General features: G+C 42.5%; 1 protein-coding gene across 1 annotated transcript in view; it reads left to right on the top strand.

Moving 5' to 3' along the window:
* Positions 1-20799, top strand: part of TEX14 (testis expressed 14, intercellular bridge forming factor) — a 733261-nt gene that overhangs the window by 517265 nt on the left and 195197 nt on the right. Inside the window, exon 11 of the mRNA XM_053705409.1 lies at positions 542-720. Coding sequence (XP_053561384.1) covers positions 542-720 — 179 coding nt within the window. The remainder of the gene's footprint in view (positions 1-541; positions 721-20799) is intronic.

The following is a 20799-nucleotide window of genomic DNA, read 5'->3' as shown; positions in this document are numbered from 1 at the left end:
TTGGTCTGTCTGACATGATCCGCTCAGCGCATCATGTCCGGCAGACATTGATGAATGCTGACAGCATTTATCATTGCACAAGCAGTTCTTGTGAACTGCTTGTGCAATGCCTCCCCCTGCAGATTTGCGGCCAATCGGCCATTAGCATGGGGTGTCAATCAGCCCGATTGTATAGGATCGGGCAGATTGATGTCCACAGCCTCAGAGCAGGCGGACCAGTTATAGAGCAGCGGTCTTAAGACTGCTGCTTAATAACTGCTGTTTCCCGGCGAGCCTTGATAATTCGGCCCCTAGATGTTAAAATACATAATTTGATTACTACAAAATTATACCGTTGGCCAATGCAATAATAAACAGAGAAATAAATAAAAATACTTACCTTGGGTATAAGCTCTAAACCATCCTGATGATAAAGTTGTAATATTTTAGAAAGCTGTGAAGCTACAGAATCTGTCCTTCAATAATACTTTAATCTGCATTTAAGATCTGTAGAAACATTATACTGTAATATGTTTTCAATTGTCTAATATTCCCTCTTCAGCGCTCAGAATTTCCGATACTGCACATGGAGACCTTAGTACATTTATTACTTCAGATGACTGATGCCCTTCTTTTTCTTCACTACCGTGGTTATATCCATCGTTCTCTTACTTCACATGCTGTGCAGATTTTTTCTGCAGGATTAGCTAAAATAAGCCATTTTGAGTATATGATTGAAAGGTAAGATCTTTTTTTAAATTAACTATATTCCAATATAAAGGCTGCTTAAAAGTAACAGCTATCTTTCTACAATTAAGTTTAATATAATAAAGGGTGTGAAGTATAAATACAGAAATAAAACATTTAAGAAATAAATACATATAAGGGAAATGGTATAGATTATACCATAACATTAACTCACAAACATGTGTGCACAAGCATCTATATCCCCTGTAGTAATCTGATTATATTCTACATGGTATTCTCACTTTTACAGCAGGAATACCTTATCAGATTTGCTAACACTTGTCCAAAATGTCCTTTGAAAAAGGAGGAAAACAATTCCATAGTATAGAGATGTTAAAGGGACAGTATACTGTAAAATAGTTTTTCCCTTAATGTGTTTAAAATTGCTTTTTTTACCAACTGCAAAGTAAAACAATTATGAAAATTAGCTTTTTAAGGTTTATTTCTGTATATTAAAGCTCTGATTTTGTGTTTTTGAAGCCACAGCCTAATAAAATAGGTTGAGCTTGTAGGTATAATCAGATCTCATTACTGTATCACATTGTGCACATATACCTGCTTCTTTATCTAATATCTGTCCTTAAAACAATCACCAATACTTTGAGAGAACAATGGAAAATCAACATTTTATTACCTTATCTCAGCTTTATCACACTGGGAGTGTAATTTCTTCTGCTGGCTGTGTTTACAAAGCTTATCTATAGCTGGTACGCGCGGCCACAAACTTTCAGAATAGGTGGGGATACCACATGCTAAATTAACAATTTCAAATGCCAATATAAGGATAAAGGAGCTACTTGTAAACAATTTAATAAACACCTGAAGGTAAAATGGATAATTAGGAACAAATTAAAGGGGAGAAAATTTTTGAGTAAACTGTCCCTTTAAGGTCCAAACTCTGTTGAAAATTTGATTTCTTCCCTGTGGCATGGAGAGTCCACAACGTCATTCCAATTACTAGTAGGATATTCAACTCCTGGCCAGCAGGAGGAGGCAAATAGCACTCCAGCAAAGTTGTTAAGTGTAACTTCCTTTACCCATAATCCCCAGTCATTCTCTTTGCCTCTGTCAAGGGAGGCTGTGCGTGTCTGAAGATATTTAATCCTTTAATGGGTATTTTTCCCTGCAAGCAAGGATTAGGGGCTATGCTGTGTCCATGTCAATCTCTTTAGTAAGAGTAATGGTGGATTTTAGCAGTTAGAAGGCAGCAAGGTTGTCTTTGTTTTACTTCTAACATTATTGCTATCCCTAATAAAGAAAGCCAGGGTTGGTTACTCTGTTCTTTCTTTTCTCCCTGTTAGATATATGATGAAGCTAAATAAACCTGGAGATGCTGTATCTGCTCTACAACAGTAACCCTGGAGGCTAAATCCTTTGTTTACTTTTCTTAAGATGGCTAACAACTCAGGACTTCATTGTCAAGGGGTGACCGGGTGGCACCTAAGTCACTTGTTTTGGGTCTGGAAGTTTATTTATCCTAGGTTAGGATAATAGGGCTGTGAGCAGTCTGGAATTGTTTCTCCATAGCAGGGTGGTCTATTCTTATTAAGGGAGACAGGGCATTTATACTATCTATATGCCTGTTTTAATCCCTTATGCAACTGTGAGGGAATGAGCTTATCAGAGCCGACTAGAATTTGTCTGCATAATATATTGAGAAATGGGAGTCTAATTCTTCAATATGTCAATTTGTATGCTGAAACATACAGTATTTGTTGTGCGCTGTTTGGGACATGGCTTCTATGGGAAGATCGTTTACTTAGTGACGCAGCACCATTGTTTTTCACACACTTTGTCAGCCTTAGGAAACTTGTTGTTTATCTCCAATGTTATGGAAGTTCTGCAAACGCTTTGTAGGCGGCGGAAGGAACCTGGGGATGATCTTTTCAGAGGTATCCCACGAGGAGGTAAGTCCTTCTTTTTTACAGAGGTTAATTCTAAGTGCTGGAATTTTAGACACCATTTTTTCTGAGACAGTGCTCGTTACTGTGAATGTGAGATAACAGAGCCAAATATAACTGGTGCAGTCTCCGTGTGCAGTCTCCACTGCTTTTTTCTTTTAGAGATCCTGCTTCTCGCTAGAAGTTTTTTACTGTATTCAGAGCTCCTTGTAGAGAGGTGGGGGTTAGATACAGAGCCAGCCGTGACTACGATGCGGTCTATGTGGGTCAGTCTCTGCTACTTGCTATATAGTTTGTTATAACAATATGAATTTTTAGCTTATATGATTGGTTTGTACAGTAGAGACATACTTCCCTGTTCTCTATTTCTCTTGTTAAGTGTATCCAGTCCACGGATCATCCATTACTTGTTGGATATTCTCCTTCCCAACAGGAAGTTGCAAGAAGATCACCCACAGCAGAGCTGCTATATAGCTCCTCCCCTCACTGCCATACCCAGTCATTCTCTTGCAACTCTCAACTAAGATGGAGGTCGTAAGAGGACTGTGGTGTTTTATACTTAGTTTATTTCTTCAATCAAAAGTTTGTTATTTTTAAATGGTACCGGAGTGTACTGTTTATCTCAGGCAGTATTTAGAAGAAGAATCTGCCTGCGTTTTCTATGATCTTAGCAGAAGTAACTAAGATCCTTTGCTGTTCTCACATATTCTGAGGAGTGAGGTAACTTCAGAGGGGGAATAGCGTGCAGGTTTTCCTGCAATAAGGTATGTGCAGTTAAAATATTTTTCTAGGGATGGAATTTGCTAGAAAATGCTGCTGATACCGAAGTAATGTAAGTAAAGCCTTAAATGCAGTGATAGCGACTGGCATCAGACTTATTTATAGAGATACATACTCTTATAAAAGTGTATTTTAAAACGTTTGCTGGCATGTTTAATCGTTTTTTACATATGTTTGGTGATAAAACGTATTGGGGCCTAGTTTTTTTCCACATGGCTGGCTTGAATTTGGCCTAGAAACAGTTCCCTGAGGCTTCCCACTGTTGTAATATGAGTGGGAGGGGCCTATTTTGGCGTTTTTTTGCACAGCAAAAATTACAGACACAGAAATCCAGCTTCTTCCTGCATGATCCAGGACTTCTCTGAAGGGCTCAAAAGGCTTCAAAAGTCGTATTGAGGGAGGTAAAAAGCCACAGTAGAGCTGTGGCAGTTGTGACTGTTTAAAAAACGTTTTTGTCATTTGTTATTCCGTTTTTGGTATTAAGGGGTTAATCATCCATTTGCAAGTGGGTGCAATGCTCTGCTAACTTATTACATACACTGTAAAAATTTTGTTAGTGTAACTGCATTTTTTCACTGTTATTTCAAAATTTGGGAAAATTTGTGTTTCTTAAAGGCGCGGTAACATTTTTTATATTGCTTGTAAACTTGTTTTAAAGTGTTTTCCAAGCTTGCTAGTCTCATTGCTAGTCTGTTTAAACATGTCTGACACAGAGGAACCTACTTGTTCATTATGTTTGAAAGCCATGGTGGAGCCCCATAGGAGAATGTGTACTAAATGTATTGATTTCACCTTAAACAGTAAAGATCAGTCTTTATCTATAAAATAATTATCACCAGAGGGTTCTGTCGAGAGGGAAAATATGCCGACTAACTCTCCCCACGTGTCAGACCCTTCGCCTCCCGCTCGGGACACACACGCTAATATGGCGCCAATTACATCAGGGACGCCCATAGCGATTACCTTGCAGGACATGGCTGCAATCATGAATAATACCCTGTCAGAGGTATTATCTAGATTGCCTGAATAAAGAGGCAAGCACGATAGCTCTGGGGTTAGGAGAGATACAGAGCGTGCAAATGCTGTTAGAGCCATGTCTGATACTGCGTCACAGTATGCAGAACATGAGGACGGAGAGCTTCAGTCTGTGGGTGATATCTCTGACTCGGGGAAACCTGATTCAGAGATTTCTAATTTTAAATTTAAGCTTGAGAACCTCTGTGTATTACTTGGGGAGGTATTAGCTGCTCTGAATGACTGTAACACAGTTGCAATTCCAGAGAAATTGTGTAGGCTGGATAGATTCTATGCAGTGCCGGTGTGTACTGACATTTTTCCTATACCTAAAAGGCTTACAGAAATTATTAGCAAGGAGTGGGATAGACCCGGTGTGCCCTTTTCCCCACCTCCTATATTTAGAAAAATGTTTCCAATAGACGCCACTACACGGGACTTATTGCAGACGGTCCCTAAGGTGGAGGGAGCAGTTTCTACTTTAGCAAAGCGTACCACTATCCCGGTTGAGGACAGTTGTGCTTTTTCAGATCCAATGGATAAAAAATTGGAGGGTTACCTTAAGAAAATGTTTATTCAACAAGGTTTTATTTTACAGCCCCTTGCATGCATTGCGCCTGTCACTGCTGCGGCAGCATTCTGGTTTGAGGCCCTGGAAGAGGCCATCCAGACAGCTCCATTGAATGAAATTATTGACAAGCTTAGAACACTTAAGCTAGCTAACTCATTTGTTTCTGATGCCATTGTTCATTTGACTAAACTAACGGCTAAGAATTCCGGATTCGCCATCCAGGCGCGTAGGGCGCTATGGCTTAAATCCTGGTCAGCTGACGTGACTTCAAAGTCTAAATTACTCAACATTCCTTTCAAGGGGCAGACCTTATTTGGGCCTGGCTTGAAGGAAATTATTGCTGACATTACTGGAGGCAAGGGTCATACCCTTCCTCAGGACAGGGCCAAATCAAAGGCCAAACAGTCTAATTTTCGTGCCTTTCGAAATTTCAAGGCAGGAGCAGCATCAACTTCCTCCGCTTCAAAACAAGAGGTAATGTTGCTCATTCCAGACAGGCCTGGAAACCTAACCAGTCCTGGAACAAGGGCAAGCAGGCCAGGAAGCCTGCTGCTGCCCCCAAGACAGCATGAAGGACTTTCTCTCTTCGCCCAGGACTTTCTCTCTTCGCCCAGGCGTGGGCAAGAGATGTTCAGGATCCCTGGGCGTTGGAGATCATATCTCAGGGATATCTTCAGGACTTCAAAGCTTCTTCTCCACAAGGGAGATTTCATCTTTCAAGGTTATCATCAAACCAGATAAAGAAAGAGGCATTCCTAAGCTGTGTGCAAGACCTCCTAGTAATGGGAGTGATCCATCCAGTTCCGCGGACAGAACAAGGACAGGGATTTTATTCAAATCTGTTTGTGGTTCCCAAGAAAGAGGGAACCTTCAGACCAATCTTGGATCTAAAGATCTTAAACAAATTCCTCAGAGTTCCATCATTCAAAATGGAAACTATTCGGACCATCCTACCCATGATCCAAGAGGGTCAGTACATGACCACAGTGGACTTAAAGGATGCCTACCTTCACATACCGATTCACAAAGCTCATCATCGGTTCCTAAGGTTTGCCTTTCTAGACAGGCATTACCAATTTGTAGCTCTTCCCTTCGGGTTGGCCACTGCCCCGAGAATTTTTACAAAGGTTCTGGGCTCACTTCTGGCGGTTCTAAGACCGCGAGGCATAGCGGTGGCTCCGTATCTAGACGGCATCCTGATACAGGCGTCAAGCTTTCAAATTGCCAAGTCTCATACAGAGATAGTTCTGGCATTTATGAGGCGCATGGGTGGAAAGTGAACGTGGAAAAGAGTTCTCTATCACCACTCACAAGAGTCTCCTTCCTAGGGACTCTTATAGATTCTGTAGAGATGAAAATTTACCTGACGGAGTCCAGGTTATCAAAACTTATAAATGCTTGCCATGTCCTTCATTCCATTCCACGCCCGTCAGTGGCTCAGTGCATGAACGTAATCGGCTTACTGGTAGCGGCAATGGACATAGTGCCATTTGCGCGCCTGCATCTCAGACCGCTGCAATTATGCATGCTAAGTCAGTGGAATGAGGATTACTCAGATTTGTCCCCTCTACTAAATCTGGATCAAGAGACCAGAGATTCTCTTCTCTGGTGGCTTTCTCGGGTCCATCTGTCCAAGGGTATGACCTTTCGCAGGCCAGATTGGACGATTGTAACAACAGATGCCAGCCTTCTAGGTTGGGGCGCAGTCTGGAACTCCCTGAAGGCTCAGGGATCATGGACTCAGGAGGTGAAACTCCTCCCAATAAATATTCTGGAGTTAAGAGCAATATTCAATGCTCTTCTAGCTTGGCCTCTGTTAGCAACACTGAGGTTCATCAGATTTCAGTCGGACAACATCACGACTGTGGCTTACATCAACCATCAAGGGGGAACCAGGAGTTCCCTAGCGATGTTAGAAGTCTCAAAGATAATTCGCTGGGCAGAGTCTCACTCTTGCCACCTGTCAGCGATCCACAACCCAGGCATAGAGAACTGGGAGGCGGATTTTCTAAGTCGTCAGACTTTTCATCCGGGGGAGTGGGAACTCCATCCGGAGTTGTTTGCTCAACTGGTCCATCGTTGGGGCAAACGAGAACTGGATCTCATGGCGTCTCGCCAGAACGCCAAGCTTCCTTGTTACGGATCCAGGTCCAGGGACCCGGGAGCAACGCTGATAGATGCTCTAGCAGCTCCTTGGTTCTTCAACCTGGCCTATGTGTTTCCACCGTTTCCTCTGCTCCCTCAACTGATTGCCAAAATCAAACAGGAGAGAGCATTGGTGATTCTGATAGCACCTGCGTGGCCACGCAGGACCTGGTATGCAGACCTACTGGACATGTCATCTCTTCCACCATGGACTCTGCCTCTGAGGCAGGACCTTCTAATACAAGGTCCTTTCAATCATCCAAATCTACTTTCTCTGAGACTGACTGCATGGAGATTGAACGCTTGATTCTATCAAGGCGTGGCTTCTCCGAGTCAGTCATTGATACCTTAATACAGGCTCGGAAGTCTGTCACCAGGAAAATCTACCATAAGATATGGCGTAAATATCTTTATTGGTGTGAATCCAAGAGTTACTCATGGAGTAAGGTTAGGATTCCTAGGATATTGTCCTTTCTCCAAGAGAGTTTGGACAAAGGCTTATCAGCTAGTTATTTAAAAGGACAGATCTCTGCTCTGTCTATTTTATTGCACAAGCGTCTGGCAGAAGTTCCAGACGTCCAGGCATTTTGTCAGGCTTTGGTTAGGATTAAGCCTGTGTTTAAAACTGTTGCTCCCCCGTGGAGCTTAAACTTGGTTCTTAAAGTTCTTCAGGGAGTTCCGTTTGAACCCCTTCATCCCATTGATATTAAACTTTTATCTTGGAAAGTTCTGTTTTTGATGGCTTTTTCCTCGGCTCGAAGAGTCTGAGTTATCTGCCTTACATTGTGATTCTCCTTATCTGATTTTTCATTCAGACAAGTTAGTTCTGCGTACTAAACCTGGGTTTTTACCTAAGGTGGTTTCTAACAGGAATATCAATCAAGAGATTGTTGTTCCATCATTGTGTCCTAATCCTTCTTCAAAGAAGGAACGTCTTTTGCATAATCTGGACGAAGTCCGTGCCTTGAAGTTTTACTTACAGGCTACTAAATATTTTCGTCAAACATCTGCCCTGTTTGTCGTTTACTCTGGACAGAGGAGAGGTCAAAAAGCTTCGGCAACCTCTCTCTCCTTTTGGCTTCGGAGCATAATACGCTTAGCCTAAGAGACTGCTGGACAGCAGCCCCCTGAAAGGATTACAGCTCATTCTACTAGAGCTGTGGCTTCCACCTGGGCCTTTAAAATTGAGGCCTCTGTTGAACAGATTTGCAAGGCTGCGACTTGGTCTTCGCTTCACACCTTTTCAAAATTTTACAAATTTGACACTTTTGCTTCTTCGGAGGCTGTTTTTGGGAGAAAGGTTCTACAGGCAGTGGTTCCTTCCGTTTAAGTTCCTGCCTTGTCCCTCCCATCATCCGTGTACTTTAGCTTTGGTATTGGTATCCCACAAGTAATGGATGATCCGTGGACTGGATACACTTAACAAGAGAAAACATAATTTATGCTTACCTGATAAAAATTTTTTTTTTTTTTTAATCAAGAGCTTTGTTTACTTTAATATTTTTTTTTTTTTTAAATTTATAGTTTTTATTTATTTTCAAACTTATAGGAGTAACAATGAGGGACACGCAGGTCCCAAACACAAACATCAATGGCATACAGGAGTATATGGTTATAAATAGAGCCAGGGGTCCCGAAGATGAAAAACAATAAAATATTAATAAGAGTAGATGGACTCCCCTGGTGGAGAGATGACATCTCACATTAGTCTGAGGACAAAGGGGATGTCTGAAAAGGAACCTATATAACACAACACATGTCTTGGAGTCAGAACAAAGTCTAGGGAGGGGGGGAGGGGGAAGGAGGGGGGGGGAGTACAGAAGAGGAGAGGGAAACAATGAGGAAGATGGTAGATAGATCAAGAAGAGTCAGGCTGTAGGCTTTAGGACGTGACAGGAGGGCTCCAGGAAGTATCAAACTTGTCTTTCCAATCGGCCCAAGCAAGTTCGAATATATCCAGTTTGTTTAAATCAAAATATATAGTCTTTTCCATGGTGTATAAGAAGGCCATGGTTTTCTCAATCTCGTTCCATGAAGGGGGTTTTTCTTTTTTCCAGGACCTAGCCAGGTTAGTCTTAATAGAGGCCAATAAGTAGGTACTGAAGATAGCTTGATGCTTAGGTAGATCCTGTAAACCCAGGTGGAGCAAAGCAGTAGTCGGGCCGGGCGGAATTCTGATTCCAAAATCAGTAAGGGCGCGGAAACCTTGAGACCATAAGAAAGTAATTTTAGGGCATTCCCACCAAATGTGGAGCATGGTGCCCTGCAAGCCGCAGTTCCTCCAGCAAAGAGGCGACACACCTGGGTACATCCTTGCTAGGCGTGTGGGAACCAGGTACCAGTGAGAAATCACCTTGTAGTAAGTTTCGAACATAGTGATGCAATGGAGGGTTTTTTTCGTCAGAAGGATGGCCCTTTGCCAGGCGTCTACCGAGATTTGAGAATGCAATAAAGCATCCCAGATCTGCAAGTGCGGGGCAATTTCAGGTGGGACAGTGCCATCGAGAGTCCTGTAATGGAACGATAATGGCCGGATAAGTCTGTGACCCGTCTTCCAGACAGACTCCCATGGGGTGGACTGACGAGAGGTGGTGGGGAGAAAACCCCAACTTCTCAGGAGACTTTTAATCCTGATAGTTTCAAAAAAGAGGACCGGAGGAATATCCCCAGGGGAGCCCAGGAGAGTCGGGTCTATAAAGCCATCGGGCTGTGATGCGGACCAGAAGTCCGAGACCCGCCGAATCCCTAGTCTGGCCCATATATTCGTGTGAGTATCCGCCAACCCAGAGAGCAGACCAGCCACCGAAGTGATAGGGGAAGGGTGGGGGGCAATTAGTTGGCGATGCCGGATCTTGTCCCAGACCTGAAGGCATTCTGTGATGACTAGATTGCTGATACCTAAAATTCTGCGACTGTGTGGAGGAGTCCAAATAATATCCTTGAGCAGGACATTATGGGGTAAAGAGGCCTGTTCAATCTCGCGCCATTTATCGCGGGACTGAAGAACTCCCCACTGGGAAATGTGGGTAAGCATGGCCCCCTCGTAGTATTTTACCACAGAGGGGGAAGCCAGGCCTCCTAGATGTATAGGAAATTTCAGGTTTTTTTGAGCTATCCTGGGGGTCAAGCCCTTCCAAATAAACTTTGTTATTTCACTCTGGAACTGTAGCAAGAGTGACATAGGGACTCTGATGGGAAGGCACCTAAACAAGTAGGTGAGCTTAGGGAGGAAAGACATTTTAATAGAGGCTATACGCCCCATCCACGAGATGGACTTGTGATCCCAAGCGTTTTTTAAGGATCTCAGTTCTGACAGCAAGGGGATGTAATTATCCTTGACCATTTTTGAGGCATTGTTAGATATTCTAACCCCCAGGTGTGTGACCTGCTCCTGTGACCATTTGAAGTTATACCTTTTCTTTAAACTGTTAATGTAATTGTGGGGGTATCCCCACCAATATATCTCTGTCTTTTGAGTGTTCAATTTATAAAATGAGAGGTCACCAAAAGTCTTCAGAACATCCAACAGTCTGGGGACAGCTCTACCGGGGTCCGCAGTGAAGATTGTGATATCATCTGCGAATAGCGCAATTTTTTGTAGAGTGCCTGAGAGCATTATCCCTGGAAGGGAGGCATCGTCCCGGATATGGGCAGCCAAGGGCTCGATCGCGAGGGCAAACAACAGCGGAGACAGGGGGCACCCCTGTCTAGTACCATTGGAGATGTTGAAAGGGTCAGACTGAAAGCCAAGACCCCTAACAGCGGCCGACGGGGCAGAATATAGCGCCTGGATAGCCCTGCATGTGGACTGAGGGAAGTTAAAGGTTTTGAGGGTTTCCCACAAGTAGGACCAGCGGATGCGGTCAAAAGCCTTCTCGGCATCCAAAGAGATAACCGAGAAAGGCTTCTGCATTCTGGTAGATTCACACACAATATTAACAAGACGCCTAGTATTGTCCGGCCCCTCGCGCCTATGAATGAACCCTACTTGATCCGGACCTATAAGGTGCGGAAGAAGCCTGCTAATACGGTTGGCAAGGATTTTAGAGTAAACCTTCACGTCCACGTTAATTAAAGAAATTGGCCTGTAGCTTGCACAGGACGAAGGGTCCTTATCTGGTTTTGGCAGAGTGACTATGGCTGCTTTTAAGAATTCCTCCTTCAAGGAACCTTCATCACTTGCTAAGGTAAAAAACCTCTGCAAGTAGGGGGATAGTTCGTTGACAAATACCTTATAAAACTGGGCAGAAAAGCCATCAGGCCCTGGAGCCTTGAAGGGTTTTAGATTTTTTTATCGTTAGCTTGATCTCCGCCAAAGAGAAAGGGGCTGTGAGAGAGTCTTGTTGCTCTGTAGTAAGAGTGGGGAGGTTAGCAGAGGCCAGGAAGTCTCTGATATCCTGGCTAGAAGTTGGGGTGAGAGTCTCCGAATTCTCGATATTGTAAAGTTTGGAGTAAAAGTCAGCAAAACATTCTCCAATCTGAGAGGGCCTCTTGTGCAACTTGCCATTATAATTGATCTGGGAAATGCGGGAGTTACTATGCTTATGCCTGAGCCTATTACCAAGCATAGTGTCAGGTCTATTACCTTTGTAATAGTATAACTGTTTCAGTTTGCTGAGATTAGTTTGTGTGCGGCGGAGTTCTAGGAGGTTGATATGCTCCTTAACTGTAGCAATCTGCGCAGCTACATCGAGGCTAATGGAAGCGCGGTTTAGGGATTCCAAGGATCTGAGTTTTGCGTGTGCCTGCGCAAGGGTAAGGCCCGCTTGCTTTCTCAGTGCTCCTTGTTTGCGAATGATAAGGCCCCTGATAGTTGCTTTGATCGCGCCCCAGAGAATATCGTCTGAGGTCTGGCCGTTGTCATTACAAACTAACAGTTCAGTCAGGTCCCGTTACCTGATACATTTATTTCTCTTGTAGTGTATCCAGTCCACGGCCCGCCCTGTCCTTTTAAGGCAGGTCTAAATTTTAATTAAACTGCAGTCATCACTGCACCCTATGGTTTCTCCTTTCTCGTCTTGTTTCGGTCGAATGACTGGATATGACATGTGAGGGGAGGAGCTATATAGCAGCTCTGCTGTGGGTGATCCTCTTGCAACTTCCTGTTGGGAAGGAGAATATCCCACAAGTAATGGATGATCCGTGGACTGGATACACTACAAGAGAAATAAATTTATCAGGTAAGCATAGATGGTGGCATATAGGTAGGTGGGGAGGGTTAGAGAGGTGTTTGGGGGGGATCAGGGAGGTTGGGGGTTAAGGCAGGGGTCCATCACAGCTGAATAATTAAAAAAAAAAAAAAAACACCTTTTATTTTAGTACTGGCAGACTTTCTGCCAGTACTTAAGATGGCGGGGACAATTGTGGGGTGGGGGAGGGAAGAGAGCTGTCTGGGAGGGATCAGGGGGTGGGATGTGTCAGGTGGGAGGCTAATCTCTACACTAAAGCTAAAATTAACCCTGCAAGCTCTCTACAAGCTACCTAATTAACCCCTTCACTGCTGGGCTTAATACAAGTGTGGTGCGCAGCAGCATTTAGCGGCCTCCTAATTGCCAAAAAGCAACGCCAAAGCCATATATGTCTGCTATTTCTGAACAAAGGAGATCCCAGAGAAGCATTTACAACCATTTGTGCCATAATTGCACAAGCTGTTTGTAAATAATTTAAGTGAGAAACCTAAAATTGTGAAAAATTTCACTTTTTTTTTTATTTGCTCGCATTTGGCGGTGAAATGGTGGCATGAAATATACCAAAATGGGCCTAGATCAATACTTTGGGTTGTCTACTACACTACACTAAAGCTAAAATTAACCCTACAAGATCCCTAATTAACCCCTTCACTGCTGGGCATAATACACGTGTGGTGCCCAGCTGCATTTAGCGGCCTTCTAATTACCAAAAAGCAACGCCAAAGCCATATATGTCTGCTATTTCTGAACAAAGGGGATCCCAGAGAAACATTTACAACCATTTGTGCCATAATTGCACAAACTGTTTGTAAATAATTTCAATGAGAAACCTAAAGTTTGTGACAAAATTTGTGAAAAAGTGGCAGTGAAATGGTGGCATGAAATATACCAAAATGGGCATAAATCAATACTTTGGGTTGTCTTCTAAAAAAATATATATACATGTCAAGGGATATTCAGGGATTCCGGGCAGATATCAGTGTTCCAATGTAACTAGCGCTAATTTTGAAAAAAAGTGGTTTGGAAATAGCAAAGTTCTACTTGTACTTATTGCCCTATAACTTGCAAAAAAAGCAAACAACATGTAACCATTGGGTATTTCTAAACTCAGGACAAAATTTAGAAACTATTTAGCATGGGTGTTTTTTGGTGGTTGTAGATGTGTAACAGATTTTGGAGGTCAAAGTTAGAAAAAGTGTGTTTTTTTCCATTTTTTCCTCATATTTTATATATTTTTTATATTAAATTATAAGATATGATGAAAAAAAAATGGTATCTTTAGAAAGTCCATTTAATGGCGAGAAAAACAGTATATAATATGTGTGGGTACAGTAAATGAGTAAGAGGAAAATTACAGCTAAACACAAACACTGCAGAAATTTAAAAATAGCCATTGTCATTAAGGGTAAGAAAACTGAAAAATGGTCCGGTCATTAAGGGGTTAAGGTTGAGACCCCATTAGATGATATTTTAGATAGAATTAAGGCTCTCAAGCTATCTAAGTATTTTATTACCGATGCCACTTTTCAAATGGCTAAATTAGCGGCAAAAAATGCAGGCTTTGCCATTCTTGCGCGTAGAGCGTTATGGCTTAAGTCTTGGTCTGCTGATGTGTCATCAAAATCTAAACGTTTAGCTATTCCTTTTAAAGGTAAGACCCTATTCGGGCCTGAACTAAAGGAAATCATTTCCGACATTACTGGAGGTAAAGGTCATGCCCTTCCTCAGGACAAGACTGTTAAAATGAGGCTAAACAAAATAATTTTTGTTCCTTTCAAAACTTTAAAGGTGGACCCTCTACTTCCTCCTCCGCCACAAAGCAGGAGGGGAATTTTGCACAATCCAAGTCAGTCTGGAGACCTAACCAGGCCTGGAATAAAGGTAAACAGGTCAAGAAGCCCGCTGCTGCTACCAAGACAGCATGAAGGGGCAGCCCCAGATCCGGGACTGGATCTAGTAGGGGGCAGACTTTCTCTCTTCGCTCAGGCTTGGGCAAGGGACGTTCAGGATCCATGGGCATTAGAAATCGTGACCCAGGGGTATCGACTAGAATTCAAGGATTTTCTCCCAAGAGGGAGATTTCATCGTTCGCGTTTGTCTGTAGACCAGACAAAAAGAGAGGCGTTCTTACGCTGTTTTGAAGACCTATATACAATGGGTGTAATCTGCCCAGTTCCAAATCTAACAGGGGCAGGGGTTTTACTCAAATCTGTTTGTGGTTCCCAAAAAAGAGGGGACGTTCAGACCGATTTTAGATCTCAAATGCCTAAACAAATTTCTCAGAGTCCCATCGTTCAAGATTGAGACCATATGAACAATTTTACCAATGATCCAGGAGGGTCAATATATGACCACCATGGATTTGAAGGATGCATATCTTCACATTCTTATTCACAAAGATCATCACCAGTTTCTCAGGTTCGCCTTCCTGGACAAACACTACCAGTTTGTGGCCCTTCCTTTCGGGTTGGCCACAGCACCCAGAATCTTCACAAAGGTGCTAGGGTCCCTTCTGGCGGTTCTAAGGCCGCGTGGCCTAGCAATGGCGCCATATCTGGACGGTATTTTTATTCAGGCATCAACTTACCATGTAGTCAAATCTCACACGGACATTGTGTTGGCTTTTCTAAGAACTCACGGGTGGAAGGGGAACATACAAAAGAGTTCACTAGTTCCACTGACAAGAGTTCCATTCCTAGGAACTCTGATAGACTCGGTAGACATGACATTTTTTCTGATGGAGGTCAGAAAGTCAAATACCCTAACTTCTTGCTGAGCACTTCATTCCATTCCTCGGCCATCATTGGCGCAGTGTATGGGGCTCATTGGGTTAATGGTAGCGGCAATGGACATTGTTATGTTTGCCCGCTTACATCTCAGACCACTGCAGCTATGCATGCTCAGACAGTGGAATGGGGATTATGCAGATTTATCTCCTCTGATAAATCTGGATCTAGAGACCAGAGACTCTCTTCTTTGGTGGTTGTCACAGGATCATCTGTCCCAGGGATTGTGCTTCTGCAGGCCAGCATGGGTCATAGTGATGACGGACGCCAGCCTCTTGGGCTGGGGTGCAGTCGGGAATTCCCTGAAGGCTCAGGGTGTTTGGACTCAGGAGGAGTCCCTACTACCAATAAATATTCTGGAACTGAGAGCAATAGTCAGCGCGCTTTATGCGTGGCCTCAGTTGGCTTTGTCCAAATTCATAAGATTCCAGTCGTACAATATCACGACTGTAGCATATAGCAACCATCAAGGGGGAACAAAGATTTCTCTAGCGATGACAGAAGATTCCAAGATAATTCGATAGGCAGAGACTCACTCTTGCCATCTATAAGCAATCTATATCCCAGGAGTAGAGAACTGGGAAGCGGGTTTTCTAAGTCGTCAGACTTTTCACCCGGGGGAGTGGGAGCTCCATCCGCAGGTGTTTGCGGCATTGATCCGTCAACGGGGCACACCGGAATTGGATCTGACGGCATCTCGTCAGAATGCCAAACTTCCTTGTTACGGGTCTAGATCAAGGGATCTCCAAGCATTACTGATAGATGCTCTAGCAGTACCTTGGTCGTTCAACCTGGCTTATATGTTTCCTCCTTTTCCTCTCCTACCTTGTCTGATTGCCAGAAACAAACAGGAGAGGGCTTCGGTAATCCTGATAGCCCCTGCGTGGTCACGCAGGACTTGGTATGCAGATCTAGTGGAAATGTCATCTCTGCCACCGTGGAAACTGCCACTGAGACAGGACCTTCTAATCCATGGTCCGTTCCAACATCTAAATCTAAATTCTCTGCAGCTGACTGCCTGGTAATTGAACGCTTGATTTTATCTAAGCATGGATTCTCGGAGCCGGTCATTGATACCTTGATTCAGGCTTGCAAGCCTGTCACTAGGAAGATTTACCATAAGATATGGCGTAAATATCTTTATTGGTGCGAATCCAAGGGCTACTCATGGAGTAGGGTTAGGATTCTTAGGATTTTGTCCTTTCTCCAAGAAGGATTGAAGAAGGGATTATCAGCTAGTTCCTTAAAGGGACAAATGTCTGCTTTGTCAATTTTACTACACAGACGTCTGGCAGATGTCCCAGATGTTCAGTCTTTTGGTCAGGCTTTAGTCAGAATCAAGCCTGTGTTTTTTTTTTTTAAATCAAAAATTTGTATTAAGGTAATTAGCTAAACAAACAAGAGCCACATATAGGCAATAAAACAAGTTATTACAAAATGAACATGGCTAATATCAATAGTAAATCATGTTAGACATATTGAGAACATGCATATCCTACTATATCACCAGCATATCTCGGATATATACATTGTAAGATTTACAGTGATACCTTATTTTTTTTTTTTTTTTTTTTTTTTACATAATATTACTATAGTACCTCATTATCAAAGCGTTCTGTCCATTAGTATGATATTTTCAACTGTCATATGTAGAATAAAGATTATAAATGAGAGATACATTTTTACCCCGTAGGGTGCAAAATACTAATTAAAGTATAGTAGTAATAATAAAGAGATAAAATACACAATATAGTTGACACCATAAACCATGTTTCTTCACTTGACATATAAGGTTACTCTAGAACCTATTTGTATTTATGTCACATAAGAGGAAAATTGGCTTAAATATATGGAAGGTAGCAGATTAGTACCGCAGTAGAATTCACCATATTGGGTGAACAATAATGAAATAATATAGGGTCACCCCCTCCCGGAAGTGAATGTATAGATATGAAATAACTAAGTAGGTTTTACCACCTTGGAGCATTACATTCAACATTAGTGAAATGCCTCTTAAAATTGAAGGAGGGGGAGGGGGGGGGGGAGATGTGCACATCCAAAAGAGAAGGAAGATCCTTAATTCTAGGTGAGATAACCCAAAAGTCACTTTGAGCTGCAGGCCGATGACCAGCTCATATCCGCATTAATGGCCACGTACCCACATTTTTACCGCCAGTACATAGATATATAATATCATAACATTCATTCGTTCAAAACAGGGGCTATTTATAAAATTAGGACAACCCTCTAGGCATGGGCCCTATACCCATGGGCGGCTATGTTATAGTTATAAAGATGCAAGCCCTAGTAATGATTAAAAAATGTAAAAATCTACTGGCTACTAAGCAAAACTATATTGTGGGATACTTCAAGAGAGGCAAGGTGGTAGCTTGTATGAGCATGGTATAGTGTAATTATTAAGGCAAACGTGCACACAATTATACTCTATTGTAGGATAACATATGTAGGCTGATTAGAAGATATCGTAGCTTTTAACAAATATCTCATCTTTCCAACCACAAACATGCAGACATTTTAATGTTCTTACTAAATTCAATATGCATTCTGAAGTAATAGCAACATCCTCTGTGATGTCTTACACGCTAATGATGTGCATGCAAATAGTGTAGTGAAAAGTCCCACCAAATTACATCTGATCCATCTGTAAAGTCACAAACTGACTTATGACACCATAGTCTTTCAGAAGTAACCTGCAGATCTGGCCGTAGACAAAACAAGTATATTATATGCTGGATCCTATAGTTAAAGTCAGTATATGTGGATACAGTATATAGGTAGATAAATCATGAAACTCTAGATCGTCTGAGAGGTAAGGGCTCCTTTACCCTGATAGCATAAAGAAAAACCATTAGCTAATTCCCCGTCTATGTGACGGCACTGACATCGGATCAGCGTCTGAATTTTCCAAAAGGTTATGGGCTGCACCTACTATCCTCAGTGCTTCCCTGGCAGGGAGTAATATGTGTAGTAGCCCCCTCAGCAAATTAACATTGGTCAGTCGCTTTCTCAGCATAATTGTAGTGACAGGTCCCGGCTCAGGGCATAAACAAGACAGTATGGAGACCGATGATTGCGGCAGCACTTCCTTCTTTAGGAGCCGTACCGGAGTTTCTGCAGTACTCACGGCGGGTGTAGTAATATCAGCTGTCAGCATGCTATATTGGCCTCGAGATGGGTAAACTAGGTCTCCATTGTTAAAACTACTTAGTGGCCATTGGCAACGTGCTTTCAATGAGTCTGCCAGTGTGGGATCCTTCCCTGTGTCTCCGGCCACTTTTCTTGTCTCCTCTCTCATTGCGGCATTTAGCGTGTCTGCCAGATCCATAAAGCAGCCTGTAATTTGCCGATCTAGATCCTGTAATAAGGCATAAAGTAGCTCTGAAGGCTCCTCCATTTTGAGTACAGTTTCAAACGTAGGGCTGCAGGCAAATGATGGCTATGGTAGGCCCCAGTATCCCGCCACACACAATGAATCAGCTCTCTGCAAAAGCAGTGTCAAACACGCAGTTAACACTACAAATTGGCTCATGCAAAGTGTCTTTCCTTCCCAAGTCGGCTGATATATATCTATAAAGGAATTTAGCACATTCCGATTCTTCAAATAGTAATTTTAACTAGGTATGGCCCAGGAGCTCATAAAACACACGTCTGTTCACCTTAGCTGTTGGCTCCGCCCCCCCAAGCCTGTGTTTAAACCTGTTGCTCCGCCATGGAGTTTGAATTTAGTTCTCAGTGTTCTTCAAGGGGTTCCGTTTGAACCCATGCATTCTATAGATATTAAGCTTTTATCTTGGAAAGTTTTGTTTTTAGTTGCTATCTCTTCTGCTCGAAGAGTTTCTGAGCTTTTTGCGTTACAATGTGACTCGCCTTATCTTATATTCCATTCTGATAAGGTGGTTTTGCGCACTAATCCTGGATTCTTTCCCAAGGTTGTTTCAAATAAGAATATTAATCAGGAAATTGTTGTTCCTTCTTTGTGTCCTAATCCTTCTTCTAAGATTGAGCGTCTGTTACATAACTTGGACGTGGTTCCTGCCTTGAAGTTTTACTTACAAGCGACCAAGGATTTCTGTCAAACATCTTCTCTATTTATTGTCTATTCTGGAAAGCGTAGGGGTCAAAAAGCTATGGCTACCTCTCTTTCTTTTTAGCTGAAAAGCATCATCCGTTTCGCATACGAGACTGCTGGACAGCAGCCTCCTGAAAAAATTACAGCTCATTCTACTAGAGCGGTGGCTTCCACATGGGCCTTTAAAAACGATGCTTCTGTTGAACAGATTTGTAAGGCTGCGACTTGGTCCTCCCTTCATACCTTTTCCACATTTTACAAATTTGATACTTTTGCTTCTTCTGAGGCTATTTTTGGGAGAAAAGTTCATCAAGCAGTGGTGCCTTCTGTTTAGGTATCTGTCTTGTCCCTCCCGTTCATCCGTGTCCTGTTGCTTTGGTATTGTATCCCACAAGTAAGGATGTATCCGTGGACCCGTCATATCTAGTAGAAGAAAAGGAAATTTATGCTTACCTGATAAATTGATTTATTTTACGATACAACGAGTCCACGGCCCTCCCTGTCATTTAGACAGATTATATTTTTGTTTTCAAACTTCAGTCACTTCTGCACCTTGTTAGTTTCTCCTTTTTCTTCCTATACCTTCGGTCGAATGACTGGGGGGTGGAGTAAAGGGAGGAGCTATATAGACAGCTCTGTTGTGGTGCTCTTTGCCATTTCCTTTTAGCAGGAGGATAATATCCCACAAGTAAGGATGAATCTGTGGACTTATCGTATCGTAGAAGAAATCAATTTATCAGGTAAGCATAAATATCCTTTTTCCAGGAGTTTTTTCTTCTGAACGTAGTGTTTTTCTAGTATTGACTGACATCTGCTGGCACACATTTCTATTTATGTATATATGAATAATAGTTCATATTAAAGTTAGATCCCTGTATTTGTCTTGTGCTCTTATTAAGGAGATTTATCCTAATATCTGTGATTTGTTGGTATGTTTTTATATAACATACTTCTCATAATAGTGTTTTTAAGACATGTTTATTTATTTCTAGTTTTTAATCTAGGAATCATTACTGTCTGTGACATGTTTTAAGGTTCTGATTAGCTTAGTAGGTAGAAAACTGAGCTAAGGATCAGGAGACATGAGTTAAAATTCAGCACCAAAACTATGTTTAGCAATCACTCACATAACCTGACGTGGTGATTATTCTGTTTCTGGTCTCATACGGCTAGATTTGGAGTTTTGTCGGTAACGACCCGAAAAACTAACGCCGGCTTTTTTCTGGCCGCACCATAAAAATAACTCTGGTATTGAGAGTCCACATAAAGGCTGCGTTAGGCTCCAAAAAAGGAGCGTAGAGCATTTTTAACGCAGCTTCAACTCTCGATACCAGAGTTGCTTACGCAAGCGGCCAGTCTCAAAAACGTGCTCGTGCACGATTCTCCCATAGGAAACAATGGGGCTGTTTGAGCTGAAAAAAAACCTAACACCTGCAAAAAAGCCGCGTTCAGCTCCTAACGCAGCCCCGTTGTTTGCTATGCGGAAACACTTCCTATGTCTGCACCTAACACCCTAACATTTACCCCGAGTCTAAACACCCCTAACCTTACACTTATTAACCCCTAATCTGCCGCCCCCGCTATCGCTGACCCCTGC

Source organism: Bombina bombina, chromosome 3, assembly GCF_027579735.1.
Source record: "Bombina bombina isolate aBomBom1 chromosome 3, aBomBom1.pri, whole genome shotgun sequence".
Taxonomy (NCBI): domain Eukaryota; kingdom Metazoa; phylum Chordata; class Amphibia; order Anura; family Bombinatoridae; genus Bombina; species Bombina bombina.
This window is presented reverse-complemented; position numbering and strand designations above follow the sequence as displayed.